The 22,514-nt window shown below is 42.1% G+C and overlaps 1 protein-coding gene across 3 annotated transcripts in view; it reads right to left on the bottom strand.

Moving 5' to 3' along the window:
* Window positions 1-22,514, bottom strand: part of Kiaa1958 (KIAA1958 ortholog) — a 135,212-nt gene that overhangs the window by 30,068 nt on the left and 82,630 nt on the right. Inside the window, exon 3 of one of the 3 annotated variants that reach the window (XM_031377551.1) lies at window positions 8,764-8,847. The exons of 1 other annotated variant lie outside the window; for it this stretch is intronic. In XM_031377551.1, the coding sequence (XP_031233411.1) occupies window positions 8,764-8,847 (84 nt within the window). Of the gene's footprint in view, window positions 1-3,455; window positions 8,848-22,514 lie in introns of those variants that run through there. One more of the 3 variants, XM_031377549.1, reaches the window with a different exon arrangement.

Raw genomic sequence — 22,514 nt, 5'->3', positions numbered from 1 at the left:
AAAAAAAAAAAAAAAAAAAAAAAAAAACAGCTGAAAGCAGGATTCAAACACATGCCCACTGAGAGACTTTTATCACTGGGACCACCACGCCAATCTTTGGTGTCTAAAATCTCTCAATACCAGAATCAAGAAATACTGCGGTGTGGCTCTGGGGCTGGGTGAGCACAGCAGAGCTGCTCTGCACCACACAGTCCTCAGTTTCTTTTTATTGCTTCCTCACCTCACAGAGGGGTGGACATTTACAGCATATTCTGGTAGGCACGCTCAGGTAAATTTGCCTTTCTTTCTACTCTAAGCCAGTGGTTCTCAACTTTCATAATGCTGTGACCCTTTAATACAGTTCCTCACATAATGGTGACCCTCCCCAACCATAGAATTATTTTATTGCTACTTCCTAACTGTAACTTTGCTACTGTTATGAACTGTTAATATAAATATCTGGTATGCAAGATATCTGATATGTGAACCATGTGAAAGGGTCATTCAACACCCCCAAACGGGTCACAACCCATAGGTTGAGAACTGCTGCTCTAAGCAAAGACATGGCAGGGGCCTTGACGAATTAGTTTTAATAATCTTAGAATTAAATCAGTAATTCTAGCACCAATGTGTCCAAACACAGCATTGGTTGTCACTATGCCTCTAACTACCACACAAAAAGCCTCTCTGTAACTAAGGAGATTATTCCTTCATGAAAGGAATCTTGTAATTATTACCTATTGAACTGCCGGGAGACAGGCGAACTCCGCAGTAAGTGAGGGATTTTGGCATGTTGGTGTAAAAGGCTCTTTCAGAAGCAGCCTTCTTTGCTTAATATTTTATGCTAGTTTCACCTCTGCTGTAAGAGACTAAGTAAGAGTGTAATGACATTTTGCCCCGTGTTGAATTTTGAGTGAGTACAGTAGACAGAGTTAATCTCTTGAAGCAGCTTTCTTCCTGACTTTGGAGTGTGTGTGGTACCACCGAGTAGAGAAGCAAACACTGGGGACTGAACGGACAGACAGGTAACAAGACCTGATGGACAAAAGGCCGTGAGACACCTTAGCCCTGAGGAAATGCTTGACACCAAAGCTGACATTAGGAACTATAAGATATAAGTTAAATTTAAACTTATTATTATTTAGATTCAATTTTTATTAACTTAATTCTGTGTAGGTATGTGCAGAGGTTTTGGCCTGGAGTTACAATTACAGATACCGGATGTGTTAGCTGGGAATCAAACTCGGGTCCTCCAGAGGAGCAGTACATGCTCTTAACCACTGAGCCATCTCTCCAGCCCCTAAATTACTAGTTACTTGCAGGTGCAGTTCTAGCACTGAGCTATGCTGACACCTAAGACGATGTGTGCACCTCGCAGGCTTCTGCTGGTACACTGTTCAACCTAAAAATACCTGACCAGCGAGGCCGTGCTGCCCCACTGTCTTCTACTGGACTTTGCCGTAAAAGAAGGCTCAAGTTTAAAGAAGAAAATTCTCAGTGACAGAATACTTTAAAACAAAATAGAACTGTTGTTTTCTTTTTTTTTTGCAGGTGTGTGGCAGGAAAGCTCTCTTCTTCTCTGGAATGGAACGGCATACACAAAATAGTAGTTTGGCACTGAATGAACTCTCCATTTCCTTCCGAAGAAGCCACTAAGTGCTGGCTCAAAATACTAGACGAAGCACTGCTTTTCTCAGTTCACACACAACACACACGTGGGCGGCACAGGCTAACTACAGTAAGTGATAGCAGCGATGGTCAACAATCCCCTAACAACATTATAACACCGTGAACAAGCACCTAGAACAACATGCAAAGCCTTGGAGTCACTCAGTTATCACACAATGCATAGAAATTGTAATGGTTTTTGGCAAGTTTTGTTTTGTTTTTATAACAAATGCTTTATAAAGCAAAGTTTTAAAAATTATATATGCTATTTTAAAAGCTGTAACATGGATTATAGGTATAAAAGTTCAGTTAGATAAAGTTCATCTGGCTGGACAAATACTAAATATGGACACCCAATATAAATAATCAATTATAAATCAATACTAAAGTATTCTAAGGTATGTGAGTTATAAAATGTTGTAACACAGAAAGCCAATGGCCACTATAAACACTGTAAGCACAATAATTGTTAGCATTCTAGATCACCGATGCCTTCCTAGTTCTACCTACTACAAACTAGAAAACTAGGCCGCAGCATTCTTAAAGCTCCCACTGAAACAAATGCAGAATGGTAGAAATGCTAATGCCAGTGTTATACCAAGACAAACGGTCTGTAAAAAGACAAGTAATTACACTGTACTTCTTAAAAACCCTAAAATTTGTTATTGTCTCCACTGATTCTGATAAGTTTTAAAATTATGTCTGGGAAACTTCTTATATTTGAATTTCTTTTCAGAAAAAAGTCAAGCTAATACAAGAATCACACTTTGCGTTTCTAATCTCCCTGCTAGAGACCTGTATCATCCGCTACCATTTTCCCTCATCACTAAACAAACTCACTTTAGAAAATCTTAACTATGTATATAAAAATGTAATCTTTTTGAATGAAGGTCTGTCTCAAATAGTCAGATCGTATGAACTACAGTTTATCTCCAGAGAATACCAATGAACAGAAATTCCCTTTTGGTCCATGATCTAAAACTGGAACCCAATACTTATAAGATGCAGGTAGTCTGCCTCCCCATGTATAACTGAAAACTAAATGTAAGTGGAACAAACTGAGTGACATTTATTAAGAACCAGTTACACTAGAGGTTATTCTAGTACATCTCACAATGAAGCATGGCTAAGTCAAGACATAATCCTATACAATGAAAAGTTAAGTTTCACATCCAAACAGCCTATAAGAATGTGAGGGCTAATTCTGAGTATGATGGTGTACACTTTTAATTTGAACACTCCAGAGGCACAGTGGCAGGCAGATCTCTGTGAGTTCAAAGCCAACCTAGTCTACACTGGGAGTTCCAGCTTGCTAAAACTACACAGTGAGATCCAGTCTTTAAAAAACAAGATAAAAAAACATGAGAGTTTAAAATACAGTTTGGAAAAGAGGAAAAATACACTTTAATCAGGGTTAATGTCCATGTAGGTAGGAATTTCTTCTCCAAATTCTATCATTTTTATATATGGACAGGGTTCGCTGGCTCTATTCCCAACCAAATGTAAGACTCAGGTACTGATCTCATCTGACCAGGGGGTTGTTCCCTGTTGTGATGACGACCATGTGAAGAGTGTCTAACAGAGGAAACATAGACCCACTTAGCACAGCATCTCAAATAAAAAAAGGCCTAAGGAGCTGACAGTCTCCAGTGAGTGTGCATGTGTGTATGTTCTGCGGTACCCAGTGAGTGTGTCTGAGTGTGCATGAATGTATGTTGAGGTACCAGTGTGTGTGAGTGTGCACATGTGTATGTTCTGCAGTACCAGTGAATGTGTGTGAGTGTGCATGAATATATGTTCTGAGGTACCAGTGAGTGTGTGTGAATGTGCATGTGTGTATGTTCTGAGGTACCCAGTGAGTATGTGTGAGTGTACATAGGCATATGTTCTTTCTGAGGGACCAGTCTTCCTTATCACGGCCATGCAGGAAGGTTTCCTAGTCTAAATCCTGGCAATCACAGGACACCTTCTTATGTCCTCTCTAGGGGTAGCCTCTGAGGTCACAATTCAACAAAGACAGTGGTTTTATTAACAATCCCTAACTAACATTGATTCTAATTCATCACAATTTGTACTAAATCTTAACTTAGTATATTGAAATGGCATATTTTTTAGGAAACCACTTCTTTAATACTAAATAGGATCTTCCACTCAGTTCCAGCAATCCCAGCTGGCTCATTTTTAAGTTATACTGGACCTTGAGCGATCCCGCTTCCTTTTCTCTGCTTAGAATGAACGGTAAGTTCAGAGTTGTTGTAATTTAATGACACTGTTCCCCTTTATCTGTTATCAGTAGGAATCCAGCAGTGATGGAAGGGCCGCATCTGCTGTGTCTGGGTTCCCAGACCTGTTTGATGGTAAGAATTGCTCAAGTTTTCATGGCAGCCCCATCTCTCTGCCTTAGGAAACGATAGCCTAGCCTACCTGTTGGGCCCCTTCTCAAAAAAAAACTGTCTTTAGCTTGTTACTTCAGAGAGCCTACTGCAAAATTATCAGGAGCACAAGCAAGACGCACCTGGAACAGCAGCCATAGTGAAGGATACGACTAGATCCAGATATACTTCAGGGACAGCTGCTCTTACCCATTTGCTCTGTGACATGGGCAACCTATGTGATTTTCTCCTTCATGAAGAGGGACAATCACTTAAAATGATTATTACTAAAGACAACTCGAAGCATCTGCAGCAGGGGCACACTGTATGTTCTAACAAAGGAGGGCCACAACAGATCCTCCCTCTCCTGTGTGAACACAGGGACCACCACACAAATGGCTTCACCGTATTGATTTAAGAGAAGCTCTAACCAAAAGTCTTCATAAAATACTCAAAGATGGCCAGGCAGTGGTGGCACACGCCTTTAATCCCAGCACTTGGGAGGCAGAGGCAGGCAGATTTCTGAGTTCAAGGCTAGCCTGGTCTACAGAGTGAGTTCCAGGACAGCCAGGGCTACACAGAGGAAACCTGTCTCAAAAAAACTCAAAGACGTGGGATACACTGCAGCGAAGTGGAATACTCAATGACTTACGTAACTGCAGAAGCACAAAGCTCAGAAGATAAGACAGAGAGGGATCAGTACAGAGACTTTTTTTGGCTGGCTTCTCAAAAAATGAAACTTTCATTACATCATCTTTACATTTTCTTTGAGAACAGAAAGAACTTTATACATCTTTACACACTTCTCACCAACTAAATATCCAATACATGAATAACCCTATGTGGCCATAAATTTTCATCTCAATAAATTCATCAGTATCACAGCTCTGGATGTTAGTTAATGCCAGCATTTCCACTAATATGACACTAACTGAAAAAACAGACTTACCCTATGCCAGGAAAAATGCAGGCAATATATTATATTATAGATCAGGTAATCCTTTAATTTGGGGAAAGCTGTATCTAGTGTTGCTGTATCTCCAGCACTCATGGACAGGCATGAGGACTAGGAGCTTAAAGCATTCGGCCTATGTGGTGAAAGCCTGTATCAAACAGAACTAAACACAACAAAAAACTTAAGAGAAAATGAATTAGCAGGGAACATTTAAGATAGCTGAAATTATGAAATAAATATTTAATAGTTGACATATATTATAAATGAAACATTCCACATTAGCCCTAATAACCACAATAAATATTGGTATGTGCCTCTGCCAGAGTGGAATCATTTTTTTCTTTTAAGTTAAAATTACAAATAATAAAAAAGGTTTTCGGCAGTGGTATGTCCTCAGTATTGTTTAGAGGTAGTCACAGACTCTTATAATTTAATTAAAGAGGTTCTAAACTGGCTATGCTTCTTCTAGTAAGCCATTTTTCAAAAGGTTGTTTTAAGCTAAATATCACAGTGTTCCTATTTTGGTTAGTTTTCACAGCAAAACATAAATAAATAAAAAGTTCACATTATTGATGTAATGTTGTCTCGATGTAGTACTTGGGATGTAGCAGAGCCAGTTTTTCTGTCAGTATGCAGCACACACCAGCAGGGACTCAGCACTGACGGTCTGTTCTCTCAGTTCAGTGCTGGGACAGGCCTTCTTCTCAAACACTCTGCTGACAACACAATCAGGATTTACAAACTATGTCTCAGGTAAGAGTTTTATAGAAACCTTAAAAATGGCAGGTATACCACATAAAAATGGCCTTTTTAAAAGCTCCCTTATAATGGGCTTAATGAGCTCAGAGACCAGCTCTAGAGGGAGAGTGGGAAGTTCTGCAGAGGAACTGGGAGAAAGCCCTGGGTGTTTAAAAGTGGAGACAACGGGGAGTTGGGTTAGAGGACAGTGTGCAGCCATGACACATTGCCCAGCATTCCTTTAAAGCACACAGCCTTCAGTGCTGGAAAGACACTGCTCTCATTTCTGGCTCAAACCAACACCTAGCTCATACTGAAAAGGGTGAATAGAAAAAGCTTGGGAGTGAGAAAGCAGACTATTCCATCTTCATCTAACCGACTTATAATTTCATCCTAAAATGAAGATAACTTTACTTTCTCCTTAAGGTTGTTCAAAAGATTTAGATAATACTTGTATAAAAACATATACACCTTTTCTTACCAATACTTCTCTTGGAAGGACAAGTTCATGGAAAAATTCTACCCAACAATGCCCCATGCAGACCTGCCACTTCTGCACCAGAAGACCACAGCCTAGATAGAAGCCCTTGTGTGCTTATTACTCATTGATGCAAAGAGCCACCTAGCCATGGGAAAGCTTGGCTCTGTGACAGCTTAGTAAAGCAAATAAAAATATTTGTCTTTTTGTCATAATATAAAATACCACCTTCCAAGCTAATGTGAGTTACAAGGATGACTTGAAGAATAAACACCTGCCTCAACAGGGCACTCAGCTGTGACAGACCAATGATGGGTTGCCGTCCTTACACATTACTAATTGCACAGGATGGGGAGGACCCTAGCTCAGCCTCACTGTAGCTTTACCATCTACATGTACTTGGTTTTTGAAGTGTCTTAACTAATCATTTACTACAGTCTTAGAGACTTGAAAACAAAGACTAAAAAAACCCTGACAAATGTTAGACCAAAATTGTTCAAACTACAGAGCATCACAGATAAGCACTTTTCTATTTATTGAGAAGAAACTGAAGAATGCTTTGAATTCTGCTAAGCCTGGTAACAAAATATTGTGATTTAAAATGGGTGCCAATGTTCCTTTGATCTTAAGCTCAGAGTCAAGTAACCCCTAGGGAAAAGAGCCGAATTTAATTCTTAGACAGAGTAACAGGATACTGCAGCTTGGCTCTACCAATGCGTCAGAACTTTTTAGTGGGGCCTCTCTTCTCTACCTTCTCTCATGCTTGACATACAATCTAACACTCAGATATTCTCAAAGTTTTGGTAGTTTTAAATTTCTTGTGAATCTGATGATCAAACTCATTTCCACTGACTTAGGGACAAAGAACATTCTATTCAGATCCAAATACTGCACTAAAAATGAGCTACGGAACAGTCTTTTATTACCCCTCCCCACAGCAGATCTTGCATATAATTTTTAAATGAGACATCTCCAAAAAAGAATGGCACCTTTATTCCTCTTCTACACCCCACCTCCCCCAAAGGAAAGTCCTTTATGTGCTGGGATCTCCATATCCAGTGAGAATGAGGCACGGCTAAACTCTGTGCTACAAATATAAGCAAATAACTTCCTGTTGAGCTTATAACGCTGCTTTCTGACCTGGCTCAACAATAGCACACGGGCAGTAAAGCTGTCTCCTGACTCATATGTAATCTTTAAAAATTAAAAAAATAAACCCATCTATGAAGGAGACTAAAAGCGGAGGTGAGGCAGGAGGAGGGGCTGAGGACACAGTGTCTTGAATGACTCTTGGTTTCCTTTCTGATTTGTCTGTTTGTTTGTTCTTTAAACGGAATTCTTTCTTTACAGTTGCCTGAGAACCACTATGGTTTTTGCCAAGTCTGTAACAGCAATTATATGTCATCACCCACAAGCACACTTGTTTGTCTCAAGCCTATAAATACTGTGTTAGTAATACTAAACTATTGCCATTGGCTTATCTGTAAAAAGAAAAATAGAGATTTGCATTTTATAAAGTTAGCAGTGAGGGCAGGTGGAAGGGACGCAATGCAGTATACATGATGGTTTCCTGGGACACAGAAACCAAAGTGAGGTCTTGAACAAGCCACCTGGTCAGGCCGTGTCTGAGGAAGAGTCGTAGGAGGAGACAATGAAATTGCCGCTGTTGGAGTGGCCAGCCACGGACTGGGCAGCCTGCTGGCTCAGGTTGTTGCAGATGAGTACTAGCTGATTGCTCTGGGCCTCAGACAAGGTGCTACAGCTCTGATAGACACTGAAGTTGGTCTTCCTGCCGGGGATGTTGCCCTTCTCACACATGGTCTTCACCATCTTGGCTAGCTTGTTCTTCCCAAGGGCCTGGCAGTTGTACCAGTGAAGAGCCGCCAAGTTCACAACAGGCTTGATGGACAAGTAGAAGGGGGCATCCTCATAGCGCATAGCAGGAGGCCTCCGCTGGGCATACTCCTTATAGTCCTGCACCGGGCAGGTCTGTGGGGCATGCTGGGTGGCATAAACTCTCGAGTCTGTTCCTCCTCTCTTGGTTTTGGCATTCAAATCACCAGTGTCCTGGCCCATCCACTCCAGGTACTCAAGCCCAGTTTCTGTGACGCGGAGCCGGATATCACCCCATTTCAAGGTGGATCCATGGAAGCCTGTGCAGTGCCCAAAAGCTTTCGTATTGTTGAGCCAGACAAGATTGAGCAGACCCTCGGGGTTGTACCTGCTCAGCAGGCCCCTCTTCCGCAGGATGAGCTCATCAGCAAAGGTGAGCTTCATGGACTTGTGTGGCTTGTTTCCCTTGCCTTTGCAGCGAAGCTCAATCTGCTTCTGTTTCAGGGCCTCCTGGGAACGCTTGAACTCCTTATCCCTGGTGATGCTGTAGCCATACCTGTGCTCTTTCAGGTACCGTTCCAGCCCACACTGGTAATTCGCCAAGCTGTTGGGTTCGTACTCAGACCCATCCTTCTGCCTGGCATCCACGAAGAAGGAAGCCAGGTAGGCATCTAGCTCCTTGCAAGGGATGACATAGATCTCTCTGGTTTCGGAAGGGTACTTGGAGATGAGGAACTCCCGGAAATTGCGGAGCGCGGTCTGCGTGCTCCTGATGGTTTTCTCGTTCTGCTCCCTGCTGAGCTCAGCTGCTCTTTCATCCTGGTCTGCAACAAACGGGGGAGGGGAGGGACAAAGAGGGTGTGGATGAGTTCAGACAATGCACTTGCTACTCTGAAATAAAGTTTCCTTTTATAATGAAAAAGGGAAGAAGGATCTTTTTTTTTTTTTCAGAGAACATTGATAAATGGTATTGACGGGCTGTGCTTATGGCACTATTGAAGCCAAATTCAGATTCACAAATGTACCAGACAAGATATGGCCCATCATGACAAGAAAGAACTTCTTTCTAAAAATGTTCTGTTGTTACTGTGTGCGTGTGAGTGGGTCTGTGTGCAGATCCTTCCACTTTTATACAGCTCCAGGGGTTGACCTCTGGTCCCCAGGTTTTCATGGCCATTTTGCTAGCCCATAGTCACATAAGCTTAATGAGTGACAGTTTGTAGTAAGGGTGAAACTGAAGGTAGTCTTCAGTTTCTGTCTGAGGAAAACTGTGGGCAGAGATGTGCATTCTGTCCTATGTACACATGAGGCACCCCTCCCCCAGCTGGTACAATCTCTTCATTTGTAAAACTGGAGATAGCACTGGCTCCACCGGCAGCTCTTTCTGTAGCACACCATGGAAGTCTATTCAGAAAGGGCTAAGTACATTCGGTGGTAGCTCCATTGATACCAGCTCTTCTGTAGGAATTCAGGCCAACACACTTTATAAGTACTCCTTATGGAGAGCAAAAGTTTGTAATGAAGTGATCAGAATCTATCTGCTATTTTAAAGGAAAACCAGGACTAAGCTTCATGGTTACAAGAAAAAAATTAAATGTGAACGCTACTACTGAGGTGAAAGAAAGGGCCTATCTTGGTTCAGTGGTTCATTTTCTTGATTTATTATGTACTTTCTGCCGGAAGGACTGTGGCACAAGCTATGGATCACCCATTAAGTGGCACTGGCCAAGGAGATAGGCCCCACACTTTACTATGCCTCCAACTCATTTATGGTGCTTAAGCAAGCATGGACTGCCTGGCAGCAAGCCTAGGAATCTGCATTCTCACCAGTCTCTCTATGCTCCTGATGAGATTCAAGATTATAGGCTGGCCTCTAACTCCTGCTCCTTAGGAAGCTCCTCAGGAGGCAGGGCTCTCAAGTTTAAAGCCACCCCAGACTCAGAAAGACCAAGTCCTACGCCTATATCCTGTCTAAGAAGCTCCATTTTGCTCATTTTTTTAAAAAATGTCTAAGAAACACCATTTAAGTGGTTTTATTTCAGTAACATTTAAACTTGAGACCTTAAGTTTACTAATAAACATACTTGGTTTAGCTAGGTGGTGGTGCATGCCTTTAATCCTAGCATTTGGGAGGCAGAGACAAGTGAGTTTGAGGCCAGCCTGGGCTACACAGGTAGTTCCGGGCTCTACAGAGAAACCCAGTCAAGGAAAAACAAAACAAAACAAAAAAACTTTGCTTAAAAAACACCTGTTCTATGTATCAGACATGGTCTGGACAAAACTCAGAATTACACAGTAGAAAACCAGCCTATCTACTGATATGCAACGAAACTGGTTTTCTATTGATTTTAAGAGGGAAGCACGGAAATTAATTTAAAACAAAAAAATACAGGACTCTTGTGTATAAGGCAATGGCATTTTGTTTATTGAAAATCTGTATAAAGGAAAACTTTAGATTAATTTGCAAGACTGCTCAATGATAATCTTTGTAATTATTATACCCAATGATGGAGTGTTTAATATGCTGCATTTTTTCACAGAATAAACTTTTTGTAAAACATTATCATACATTACTGTTTGTCTCTTAAATGACAATTCTAAGACAGATTTCTGAATTTTTATGTACACAGACACACCTGAGATATGACATTTCTAAAATTCAAGCACACAAACAGATTTCATGCCTCAACAGCTGAACTTTCACTCCCTTTCTTTAGTTGAAATTGCTTATATATTAACAAAGACAGCCAACTTCCCTTTCACTAAAAACAAAGAGGCAGGGGTTGAGTGTAACCTTTCACCAGCTGGCTTCCTGGACTATTCACATGGAAAGCCAGAGGCCACCAAGTGTAGACTTTGGCTGCTATGCAAATATCTAAAAGCAGTTTTCCAACTTCAAAGGCTTTCCAGGAAATAAACATTCACAGGCAACTTCAGGGAAAAAACTTCCAGCCCTTCAACGTTCACATGGGTTCTGAGACTGAGTCTGTACCCTGTCACCTGACTCCATTACACCTGTTATACACCTGTACAGTGTGTGTATCCACAGGTACTCAATAGCTACCATCAAATCCCACTGTGAGGTACTGACTCTATTTTGCCAGTGCTCATTTTTAGTTTGTAAAGTATTTAATAATTTTACAAAAAAAGGAAGAAGTTGAAATTTGATTTGAAAACCTTTTGGGTATTCATTTAAAAATGAGGGATGATTTCAGGGTGTGTGAGCATATACCCAGGTGCACGGCACTCAGAGAAGCCCCAGCAACTGCTGCAGGGCAGCTGAGGATGGCTGTGAGTCAGGCTGATGTGTTGCAGCAGTTGGCAAGGACACTGTCCCCAACTAGTGGGCCAGCTCTCCTACATCTGCCTCAGCCACATTTTCAGCTTCAACTACCTCACTCTGAGCTGACCTCCTCAAGGGACCCTCTGCCCAGTCTTTCTTCAATGCTTTCCCTTGTTTCTGCTGGGTCTCAAGCTTACTTTAAGAAATAGATGTTGCATGTGCTGGAGAATAGCTCAAGTGAGCTGTGGTAGCCTCTCTTCAATGCACCACAGGAGGCAGCTGGAAGGGAAGACACTCCCGCACTTTGTGTAGACAGAGCAAAGAAATAGTTTTCAAACCCTGTACAAGTGACTCGTTCTCAGCTAACAACAAAATCAAGTAAGGCCAGAGGAAACCAATAGTAAAACAAAACAACGGCAACTAGCATGCATTTGTCTCCAGTTTTAGAAAAGTTTCCACTCCATTCCTTTTTTAAAGTTTTTTTTTTTTAATTAGGTATAACATACACATAATATCTGTGAACCTGTAAACCATATTAGAAGAATTCTTTCTTCCATCATTCCCCAGCACCTGGCTTGAAATATAGTTTGGCTGGCTGGTTGTCTATTGCTATAATGCCTATGAACGGAACCTTGGACCTGGCTTCTTTTTTTCTCAGCTTCACCCATGGTTGTGCATTTGCAGGTGCTTCATCCTCTCTGCAGTATGATGTTCCACTCATAGAAATCCGACATCTCACCAGGCAGTGGTGGCACATGCTTTTAACCCTAGTACTTGGGAGGCAGAGGCAGGTGGATTTCTGAGTTCAAGGCCAGCCTGGTCTACAGAGTGAGTTCCAGGACACCCAAAGAAACCCTATACAGAGAAACCCTGCCTCAAAAAACAAACAAACAAACAAACAAAAAACAAAAACAAAAAAACAAAAAAAGAAAAGAAAACTCCCAAAAAAGAAATCCAACATCTCAGTAAATCCCAAAAGCCTAGAAAAGTTAACAAAGCAGGGTATGGCAACAAGAGCATGCAGATACAAATCATTTAATCATTTTCTTCAAATCAAAGCAAGTGTTTGGTTTCTGTGTGTGTAAAGTATGTACAGGTGTGTGCATTGTACTTGGTATAGGTCGGAGGCTGATCATCGGAATCTTCAACTGCTCCCCACTTTACACTTGTGTGTGATGTGTGTGCATACTCACTCGCACAAGTGTGGGTGCACACGCAGAGGTCAGAGGACCACCTTCAGTTTTCCTCCCACCTTGAGGCAGTTCACCACTGCATATACCTGGTTAGCTAGCTGCAAGCACCCGGAACTCTTCTTCCATTTCACTGCAAAAGGCCTGGGATTCTCGAGCATCAGACCTAGATTTAGTTCTGCAGATTCAAATTCATTCTTGCACAGTCAACCCTTTATTATTCACCCATCTCCCCAGCCCTTCCACTTAATTTTTTTTTGAGACAGAGTTCCTCACTGAACTTAGAACTCACCAATTTGTTAGCCTGGCTGGCCTAGTGGCAGGAATCTTCTTGTCTCTGTCTCCCCAGGAATGGAATTATAAGCACACAATACCACAGCCGACCGTTTACACTGGTACTAGGGATCTGATCAGGTCCTTGTGCTTGCATGGAAAGCACTTTGCCAACTGAGCCATATCCCTAGCTCCTAGGTCAAGTATTTGAACCATCTAAACATACAGGAATGAAAAAAAGTCTCCCACGGCTTCCACCAGCCTGTATGCCTAACAGCCTAAGGACTATATGTAGAGACCTAGTATGTAACTTAGGACTAAGGAGCTTTCCTAGGAGATTCAGCTTCAGCTCAGTGTCTGCCTACCCTCCCCGGGCAGCCAGCCTAAAACCTTAGAACTCTCTCCCTTTTTCCACAGCTGAGCTGGGCCGCCTCATCTACACACCAAGTAAGAGTCCAGGACTGAAGCAGGCTAGCTGACAAGCTTTGGGGGATTTACCTCCAAGTGTGAGGACAGTAACGGAAGTCAATCTTCAGTACACTAGCCCAAGTGCTGTGAAAAAACCCAGCATTTTCAGCAAATGTAGCCAGCCACCCAGAACACTTCCCAGATCCCTACAGCTTACTGTCTCCATACTCCATTAATCCAATTATTCCCTTCCTTGTTAGGAGATGACATGGAGACACACATAATTAGTGCAGTATCTTACATTCTCATTTAATTTGAGGAGATCTATGGTAGACTTAAATCCAGACACATCTGCTTCTATTGCTGCTGCATTCAATTTAAAGCAGGCACAAACTTAGCTATGACATCCCTGTGTGCTGTTATTAAAGCCATATATCTGCAGTGATATCATCAAACAATTCCCGATGTTCAACTTCTTTATTGTTTTCATGTACAAGGAGTATTTTGTCTTATCTTTCACTTAATTCTCTATAAACTAGTGAACAATAAGCCCATGAGCTTATTAAATAAGAATGCATTTTACATTTGAAAAATAAAATGTCTGGTGAGCAGATTTATATGCAGGAAGCTTAGGTTGGAATCAGTAATGACTCCACACTCATGGGTACCATCAGCTTTGAGCATTTGAAGAATTTCTGTGGGTAAATGACAAATCCTTAACCACTCTAAAGATGATGTCACAGCTAGGGAGATCAACAATGCACAGAAAATTAGTTCAACAGGCCAGGCATGGCTCTGAAGTGCTGCAGATTCTGTGGGAGTTGAGATCATCACGCTTGGGCTGGACGGGAGCTTCATCTGTCTCTAACCTATGGAGGGAGTGGAAGATGTTCTGGAAGGTCAGGTACCATTTGATTAACAGGACAGTGGGGCATCCCTGAAGAAACTGTGCGAGCAAAGGGTAAAGATGAGCTCATGAGTGTGTAAAGCACTGACTTCTGTTTAGGGGACAGTCAGAATAGGAGAAAGCCACATCAGTAGGATGGATGGCCAGAGACAGTGCCAATATAAAGAACCCCCAAAATGTCAAAAATCTCATAGGTTACTTTCTAAACAAACAAACAAACAAACAAATCTACAGCCATTCCCTGCCATCCTTCACTCCTTCCTTCTCTGCTGTGGCTGCCTCCAGCACCTATCACCACCTGGCACTCTCCCTCCCTCTGTACAGCGGACTCATTAGACTTTAATGTGTTATCCCACGTCTGGAAATGCAGAAGAAATAACAGTGGTCAATAAGCGCTGGCTGCTGAGTCAGCACTCAGGTTACAGGGCAGTTACTGACATAACTGGGTAGTTACTTAGTTCACATCAGAAACGGTGCTGACTGCATTTAGAAAGCATGAAGAATAAGGCAAGGGCCAGGAATTTTAATTTGTGGTATCACAATCAGACTTCAAAGCCTCACCTGATCCATTTTTAAGACTGTTAACAGTCAGCTGGGGTTGGGGTTGGTGGAGTTGACTATCCACAATGATAGTATGAAATGGCATAAGAGGCCCTAGTGGCTTTCCTTGGGGATATTTCCCTAGGAAATTAGAATTACCAGCCATCACAACAAATGGCTTGCTGGGCATGGTGGAACAAACCTATATGCCTAGCCCTTCCGAACCTGAGGCCAGTATTGTTGAATTTAAGGCTAGCCTGGGGTTCACAGTAAAACCATCTCAAACAAACACACAAAACAAACCCAACTCAAAACACCACCAACTGCTACAAGATAGCATCTTCACCTTACTAGGATAAGAAAACAAACAATGCTTTAAGGAAAGTCTGTATCAGAATACATGTAACTATAAAAGGAGAAGACAGTGCCCTCTCCTTTTCTGATCTTTACTAAGATAATGTACTGACCATAGTGTTGGTGAGACACTTACTTCTTCATAGACATATCTTGTTTGACAGAAACAAATTTCTTATGCCTTTCTATGTTGGGGAAATAAAATTCCTGTTTGACAATCTTAGGAAACAGGCAACCTAAATTTTGTCAGTGGCCATAAAAACTTACTTGGCAACGTTTATGCTTTTTTTTTTTGGTTTTTGGTTTTTGGTTTTTGGAGACAGGGTTTCTCTGTGTAGCCCTGGCTGTCCTGGAACTCACTCTGTAGACCAGGGTGGCCTCAAACTCAGAAATCCGCTTGCCTCTGCCTCCCAAGTGCTGGGATTAAAGGCCACTGCCCGGCTTTGCTTCATTTTTGAAAGAAGCAACAACTCTTAATATCTACAACAGTAAGCTATGTTTGCCTTAAATATAGGAAAGAAACTGTAAAAATTTTACAATTGCCATAAAATACATTTAAAATCACTGCCTTTCTTCTCTCCTAAGCCTGTTCCTTGCTCACTTTCTGCCTTTTGTTAGAACTTTAAACCTAGGCTATTTTCTAGGACTGTTATCATCGCTACTAAGTGAAGCTGGGTGTCTCTGCTGCTGTAGTCATCTGACCAGTAAATTACTCCCGATTGCAGTAAAGCCTGTTTCATACGCACGCACACGTTCATATTCTCTCTTTCTCTCCCCCCGCCCCCCTTCTCTAACATAAAATTAGGAATAGTGCAGTTCATCCAGTGTGGGTTTTGGTAGTTTCTTTTATTGAAGCAAAATTCACTCAATGGCATTCATCACTTGCTTATAATCCATGATGGGTACACCATGTGACTACATAGTCTCTGGAGAATTTCTTCAGTAGAAATTTAGGAAAATAAATAGACCACAAAATGTTGTACTATTTACAAAACCAACACAAGAGGTGTCAAGTGCAAGAGAAAGGACTGTTTCTTTCCTATCTGAGCCACTAGCTATCTCTCTATAGACTAAATCAGACACAAAGCTGTATTTTGAGAGGTAGGGGTGAGACGACAGCATGGAATTAATTTATGGCTATCAGGGTACCGGAGTCTGCATTTTAAACAAGTCCTGAGCTGGTTCTAACACAGGTGTGGTCCATTAGTGCCGTCTGAATACCTAGAAAGGTGCCCTCCTCTTCCCAGGCAGTCCATGCCCAAGCTGTGCCTTACATACACTCTCTATATAAACCCTGTAGCAGGGTTTACACTCTGAGATTTTCACTTCCCAGGCAAGACACTTGCTAAACACCAGGGAGGGTTTGTTGGAGTGACTTTAAAAACAAAACAAAATAAAACAAAACAAAAAAAACTTTGTATGAAGGCGTGTTTCTGTATTTTCAATAGTTAATTCTGTACTGGCAGAGAGCCAAGCTCAGGAAGGATTCTGGTATTATCATTTTCTATGGCCAGTCAACTGGGTTTTCTATTTTGTAAACGTTCCTTCTTTCTCATCTGCCTAAAGGTAATCTAGAGATGTTATCAGAGGATGCGTTGTTGCTGATAGATTATAAACAAAGAGCTGATGGCCAATAATTGGGCAGGAAGTAGGGGGCAGAACTTCCAGGCAAAGGAGTGACCCAGAGAGAGGAATGCATTAGAGGGGGAAAACGACAGCAGACTCCCAGGGGAACAAACTGGGCCAGCGGGGAGCAGAGTGGTCTATATAGCCATCTGGGTAGATCTTTGAGCTTAAATTTAAACAGCAGCTGGGAGCCTGCCCCAGTAAAAGCCTAAGCTTAAAACTGTAACAATCTATTGCCATTATTCATACTGCAGGTGGGTCAAAGCAAGTCCCGCTATAAGGCTTGCTTGTTGTTGTGTATGTTGTGCATTACTATGTTTATGTATGTGAGTGTGGAGGACAGAAGAGGGGGTTGGGTCCTTCAGAACTGGAGTTACAGGCAGTTGTGAACCATAATATGGGTGCTAGGAACTGAACTCTGCAAGAACAGTAAACACCCTTAGCCACTGAGTCACCTCTCCAGCTCCTGGAATCATTAAGTTATTAACACTGTTTACGTACTTCCAAGACCATTTTAAAATCTTAATCTACTTGGCCCAGCTGATCTGACATAGGTAGTGTGGTCAATGTTAATAGAGCTTTGCCAACATAATATCCTTTCCAAATCTTAGAAGCAATGCTTGAGCTGAGCTGCATAAAGTCATGTCTGTTTTTAAACCTAAGTGGCTGTAATTGTCTCTCTTAAAAGAGTTATATGGAAGTCGAGTATGATAGCAAAGTAACACTACTTAGCTCAGTACTAGGCACACATGTGTCTTCTGCCCTTTAAATGTATCACCGCTTAGAAAATGTGTTCCAACCCACTGAGCCCACATCTCCCTATCCCATCTGGCAATGAAGCTCAATGATAGAGCCAGCACTTGCCAAGCATGAATCCTTGGTTTGATCACCACCAAAAAAATAGAACAGTCTTTCTGTCTCTACTGAGTCCCAATGTTGATGCTTGTTCACAGCAAAACATTTGTTAATTTTCCCAAATCTTTATAAGCCCTTCATGTGTAAGAAAATACTTTGTTATGGGCAGTTGTAAACTGAAGTTCATATCTCAAACAGGTTTTTGGAGACCATATCCATTCTAGGTCTATGGTGCCACTATGGGCAATGGTATGGTGAATGAATGAGTTCAGTATAGAATTAAACAATGGTACAATCGTGGAATCCTCGTTTGAAAATGCTGGCCTTTAAAATTAACAAAATAAGACACTAAAAGCCAAAAGGGGTTTTTAAACCATCTAATAGGTTTAAAAATAAACTAGAAAAAGCTTAAATCTCAAGGTTAATTCCTACTTTATGGAAAGAAATTAAGCATTCCAAAGCAAAGGCAAAAGGAGAACAAGAGAATAAATATTATATGACATTAATCACAATAAGGAGCGCTTTCATCCTGGTTGAAATATATTCTTAAATCAACTTCAAAATGTAGCTGCATTTGTAGGCTTAACAGCATGAAAGCCACAGGACGGTAATTAACATAATACATCATCTTGTGGACTTTTCATAGAATCTGACAGGGCCCGTTGAGATATTGCTTATTAGAGACCACAGAACACCCCTACCATCACCCCCTTTTTATTACACTGCCAGGCACTGAATCAAGAGTACCTTCTGATGTGTCTGAATATCTGCCACTGGTGTAATATATAAACTATACAGTGCGCTACTGCCAGCAGACTTTGAAATACAGCGTAGCATATACAATTCCCAGAAACAATCTTGCTTTTCACTCTTACTTTCCTAGACTGGAGGCAAGGCTGAAGACACATAAATTCATTACAGAGTCAACATTTACATTTTTTCACAGCTTCAGTAATGAAGCCACAGCTGTACCCTCACACCACTAGTCCTTCTACAATTCCTTCTTTACTGATTCAACTATACAGCACAGAGTATCTTACACAGGCATTTTCAATCAACCCATACATGTTTTCCCAGTGCTTTTAACATGATCCCTAAAAGAAAAAAAAATTGAAAGATTCAATAGTAAACCATTTCCCAGAGTAAAAATTAGTCTCTTCAGAGTTCAGGAATCTAGCCTTGACAGCACCACACCTCAGTGAGCTGCTGCACCCTTGACTTCACTGTGCACACCTAACTTTTAATTTCTAAGTATCTCAGCTTTAGAGAAATAGATGGTTAAAAGAGCAATTATGGAGCTGGAGAGATGGCTCAGCAGTTAAGAGCAGTGACTGCTCTTCCAAAGGTCCTGAGTTCAATTCTCAGCAACTACATAGTGGCTCACAACCATCTGTAATGGGATCGGATGCCCTCTTCTGGTGTGTCTGAAGACAGCGACAGTGTACTCATAAAATAAATAAATATTTTTTTAAAAAAAGCAATTATTCATATGAAGAGATTTTAGGATAATATAAATCCCCCCAGGAAATTAAAAAAAAAACAGCAGAGATTAAAACAACAACAACAACAACAAAATCAAAACAAAACCTCTCCAAACAAAAACCCTACCCATAGATCCCACCCCGAGAGATTGTCACTGGATACATTTTGATTTTCCAATTCATATTCTCCTTCCTTTAGTGAAGTGGAAACTTCTGGTTTTTTGTTTGTTTGTTTTTTGTTTTAAGACAGTTATGTCAAATGATGTTTTGTTGGGGCACACAGGTGAAAGGATGTTTTGCTAAAGCAGATACATGAAGGAGTGTTTCGCTGAAGCAGAAACAGGTGAAAGGACACATGATGTTAAGAAATATAAATATGGCCGGACAGTAGTGGCACATGTCTTTAATCCCAGCACTTGGGAGGCAGAGGCAGATGGATTTCTGAGTTCAAGGCCAGCCTGGTCTACAGAGTGAGTTCCAGGACAGCCAGGGCTATACAGAGAAACCCTGTCTCAAAAAAGCAAAACAAAAACCACCACCACCAACAACAACAACAAAAGAAATATAAATATGACTCAGCAGATGGTGGACAACGCTGTGTGGCATTGGTGCACCTTGCCATTCCTTACTGGTCATCGTTTCATGACTTCATAGAAAGAAATCACCAAAAAACTTCTGGTGGTTTTCTGGCAGCTTCTTGCCCCTTCTGGGACTTGGGCGGACTGGCAGAATGAAGTGGAAGTTTCTCAATGTGTCAGCCGATACAGACTTACGTGATGTTTTGCTGAGGCAAGACCCGTGGGAGGACACGTGATGTTTGAAGGGAGTATAAATAGGACTCTACAGACAGTGGCGGTGGGCTTACATATCTAGCTTTGTAACGCTTTGTTGGTCTCAAGTCTTTGCTGGTCTTCACTTTGTTGAGAGGCAGGACAGAGAACTTCTGGCAGTCCTGCTGGTCCTAGTTGCTCCTGCTGACTCTCGCCCATTCGGCAGTCCTGGCTGCTTCTCCTGGGTCCTGCCACTGCTACTGATTGACTATCCTGACACTACTGAACTAGACTGCTGGTATCCTGACAACTGGAGATTAAAATCGCTCCAAGGAACTTCTTCTGAACAGTGTACAGCAGAGCCTAGAGGCTTCTTCTGGATCTCCTGCTGCTACTGATTTGTGAATGGTGTGAGTGGATGCGAGCTACCACTGCTGATTTGTGTAAACTGAACTGCTGATATCCTAATAAAGTAAACTGGATTTGCTCCAAAGGACTATTTCTAAACAGGTCCACTTCCCCCATACCCTAACAACCTTTCTTTTCCACTACCTCTGGTGGGTGGAGGGCTAGAAGGAATGTTAAAGCATTTAAGAACCCTTATTAAAAGTAGGTTTAAAAAATGTAAGCCAACACTTTAGTGCTGAGGAACCCAAGATGTTGCATAAAACTAGCAAAATGTTCTACAGCTTGACCCATACCCTCACACCTCAATTTAACATTTAATTACAAATACTTCCCTTTAATTACCAAGAATAGAGTCCACTCTGTTCTAATTGCAGTCTTTGTTTTCTTTTTGTGTCCTATTTTGTTTTTCCCTGGAAATACTGCTTTCTCATACACTCAAGAAGAAATCCGGGGCTAACACAGCCTGGCTAAGATACCATTCCTGATACACTCCTTCCTACTAAGAATTTGGAGTTGAACTTACCATCCACAGTTAACTGAGAAATCTCTTCCTCACTTGACTCTAGAACACTCGTTATGCCCACTACCACACTGGTTCACCTGTTCACACTGCAGCAAGAACAAGACTTCTAGGGAAGACACAGAGGGAGCCACTATGACGAGCCAGGATGTGCTGGGCAGATGCGAGAGAAAGAGAAGCAGAACAGTTTGAGCACCGTGAAGGCATGTGGAACTGGAGATGTGAGGGGGGACAGGAATAGCCTGATGTGAGTAGCCTGCCCTGCCACCTGAGGTTCTTGGCCATGCAGCAGCAGGGGTCTGTGTCAATGTCTCTGGCTTCTTTTACCACCAAAGGTCATTCAGAAGTCCCTGGTCTGGGCTGCCACCTGGTACCATGTTAACGTCCAAGAGCTGTGCACTTGGAAGAGCAGGTCCTGATGGCCAGAGCACAGGTGAGCTGGCCCCTCATACACTGTGTGGTGGCATGGGCGGGGGAGAAATGCCTGCAGCACTTGGGAGAGCAGTCCATACTTCCATTGGGCAGTGTAGTACAGCTGGCTCTGATGGCGAGGGTGTAGGAGAGTGGGCACCAAGGGCAGGAGAGCAGGACCTCTGGTCCTGTCCTTGAAGGTTGCAGCTTTATGTGAGCTAGCCTGGGCAGTGCTGGAGAGCTCACCCTGGTGGTGTGGATGTGGGAGAGCTGGTTGGCTGACCAACTGAGCTGCTATCCAGGGCCAGACCCAACATCTACTTCACCTATGAACTGCTAGAGAACATGAAGGGGCAGGTCCTATAGATCCAAAGCTACCCAATCTCCACACAGGGCAACAACAGGATATCCCAGAGGAATCCAGGTGAGGATCCAGTATTAATAGTGTAGCAGAAGCCAGAGGCCTCAAACCAGACCAATGACTCATTACAATGAACACTAGCAAGCAAAGCTATTTGGGCAAAAGTGTACGTGTATGAAGAGACAGGGAGGTGAGTGGGATTAGAGGGCATGATATGAAATTCACAAAGAATGGGGGGAAAGTCGTCTAAATTCCACGCATGTCCAGGCTGCTCTCCTGCTCAGCCTCCACAAATTCCTCTCTCAAGCCCTGATCCACCACACCAGTCCCACCTTCACTCCCACCCACAGTGGCTTCTGTTCAAGTTTTCAAACGTCCTCTTCTTTCAGCAACTTAGGAGTATCTCTATTTAAAGTTTATACAACACGAGTCCTCCTTCAGGAAGACACCTCTGCCCCCCCATTTCTCATGGTCTCTTCCTTCATTCACAGCCACAGGCCATTCCACAGGGATCTCCCCAAAGCCTCCCCTGACCCCGACTCATCCTCACACCTTTCCTACCATAGCATCTCTAACAATGTGTGCGACACACCTGTATGAGTATCTGGCTAACATCTGTGACAGAACCTTAGAGTGTGAGCTTCATGGAGTAAGGGGTGTTTTGTTTTCACATGGATGCATCATCCATGTCTGAAGTGAAGAACAGGAACTGATAAACACATAAGTGAATTAGTGAGTATCAAAACATATACAATAGAACTGTTAAGAAAAACATAAAGCCACAAGGAAACAGAAAGCTATGTCCTATTCTTTTAAAAGTGATTTACTGGGCTGGAGAGATGGCTCAGCGGTTAAGAGCACTGACTGCTCTACTAGAGGTCCTGAGTTCAAATCCCAGCAACCAGATGGTGGCTCACAACCATCTGTAATGGGATCTGATGCTCTCTTCTGGTGTGTCTAAAGACAGCTACAGTGTATTCACATACACAAAACAAATAAGTCTTCAAAAAAAAGATTTATGGAAAAAAGTGACTTATTATTTCCTTTGGTGAAGGTGTGTGTCAGTGAGTGTGGAAGTCAGAGGACAATGTTTGGGAGTCAGTT

This window comes from Mastomys coucha, unplaced genomic scaffold (genome assembly GCF_008632895.1).
Source record: "Mastomys coucha isolate ucsf_1 unplaced genomic scaffold, UCSF_Mcou_1 pScaffold18, whole genome shotgun sequence".
Taxonomy (NCBI): domain Eukaryota; kingdom Metazoa; phylum Chordata; class Mammalia; order Rodentia; family Muridae; genus Mastomys; species Mastomys coucha.
Note: the sequence above shows the minus strand (reverse complement) of the source record. Positions and strands in the feature narration are given on the sequence as shown.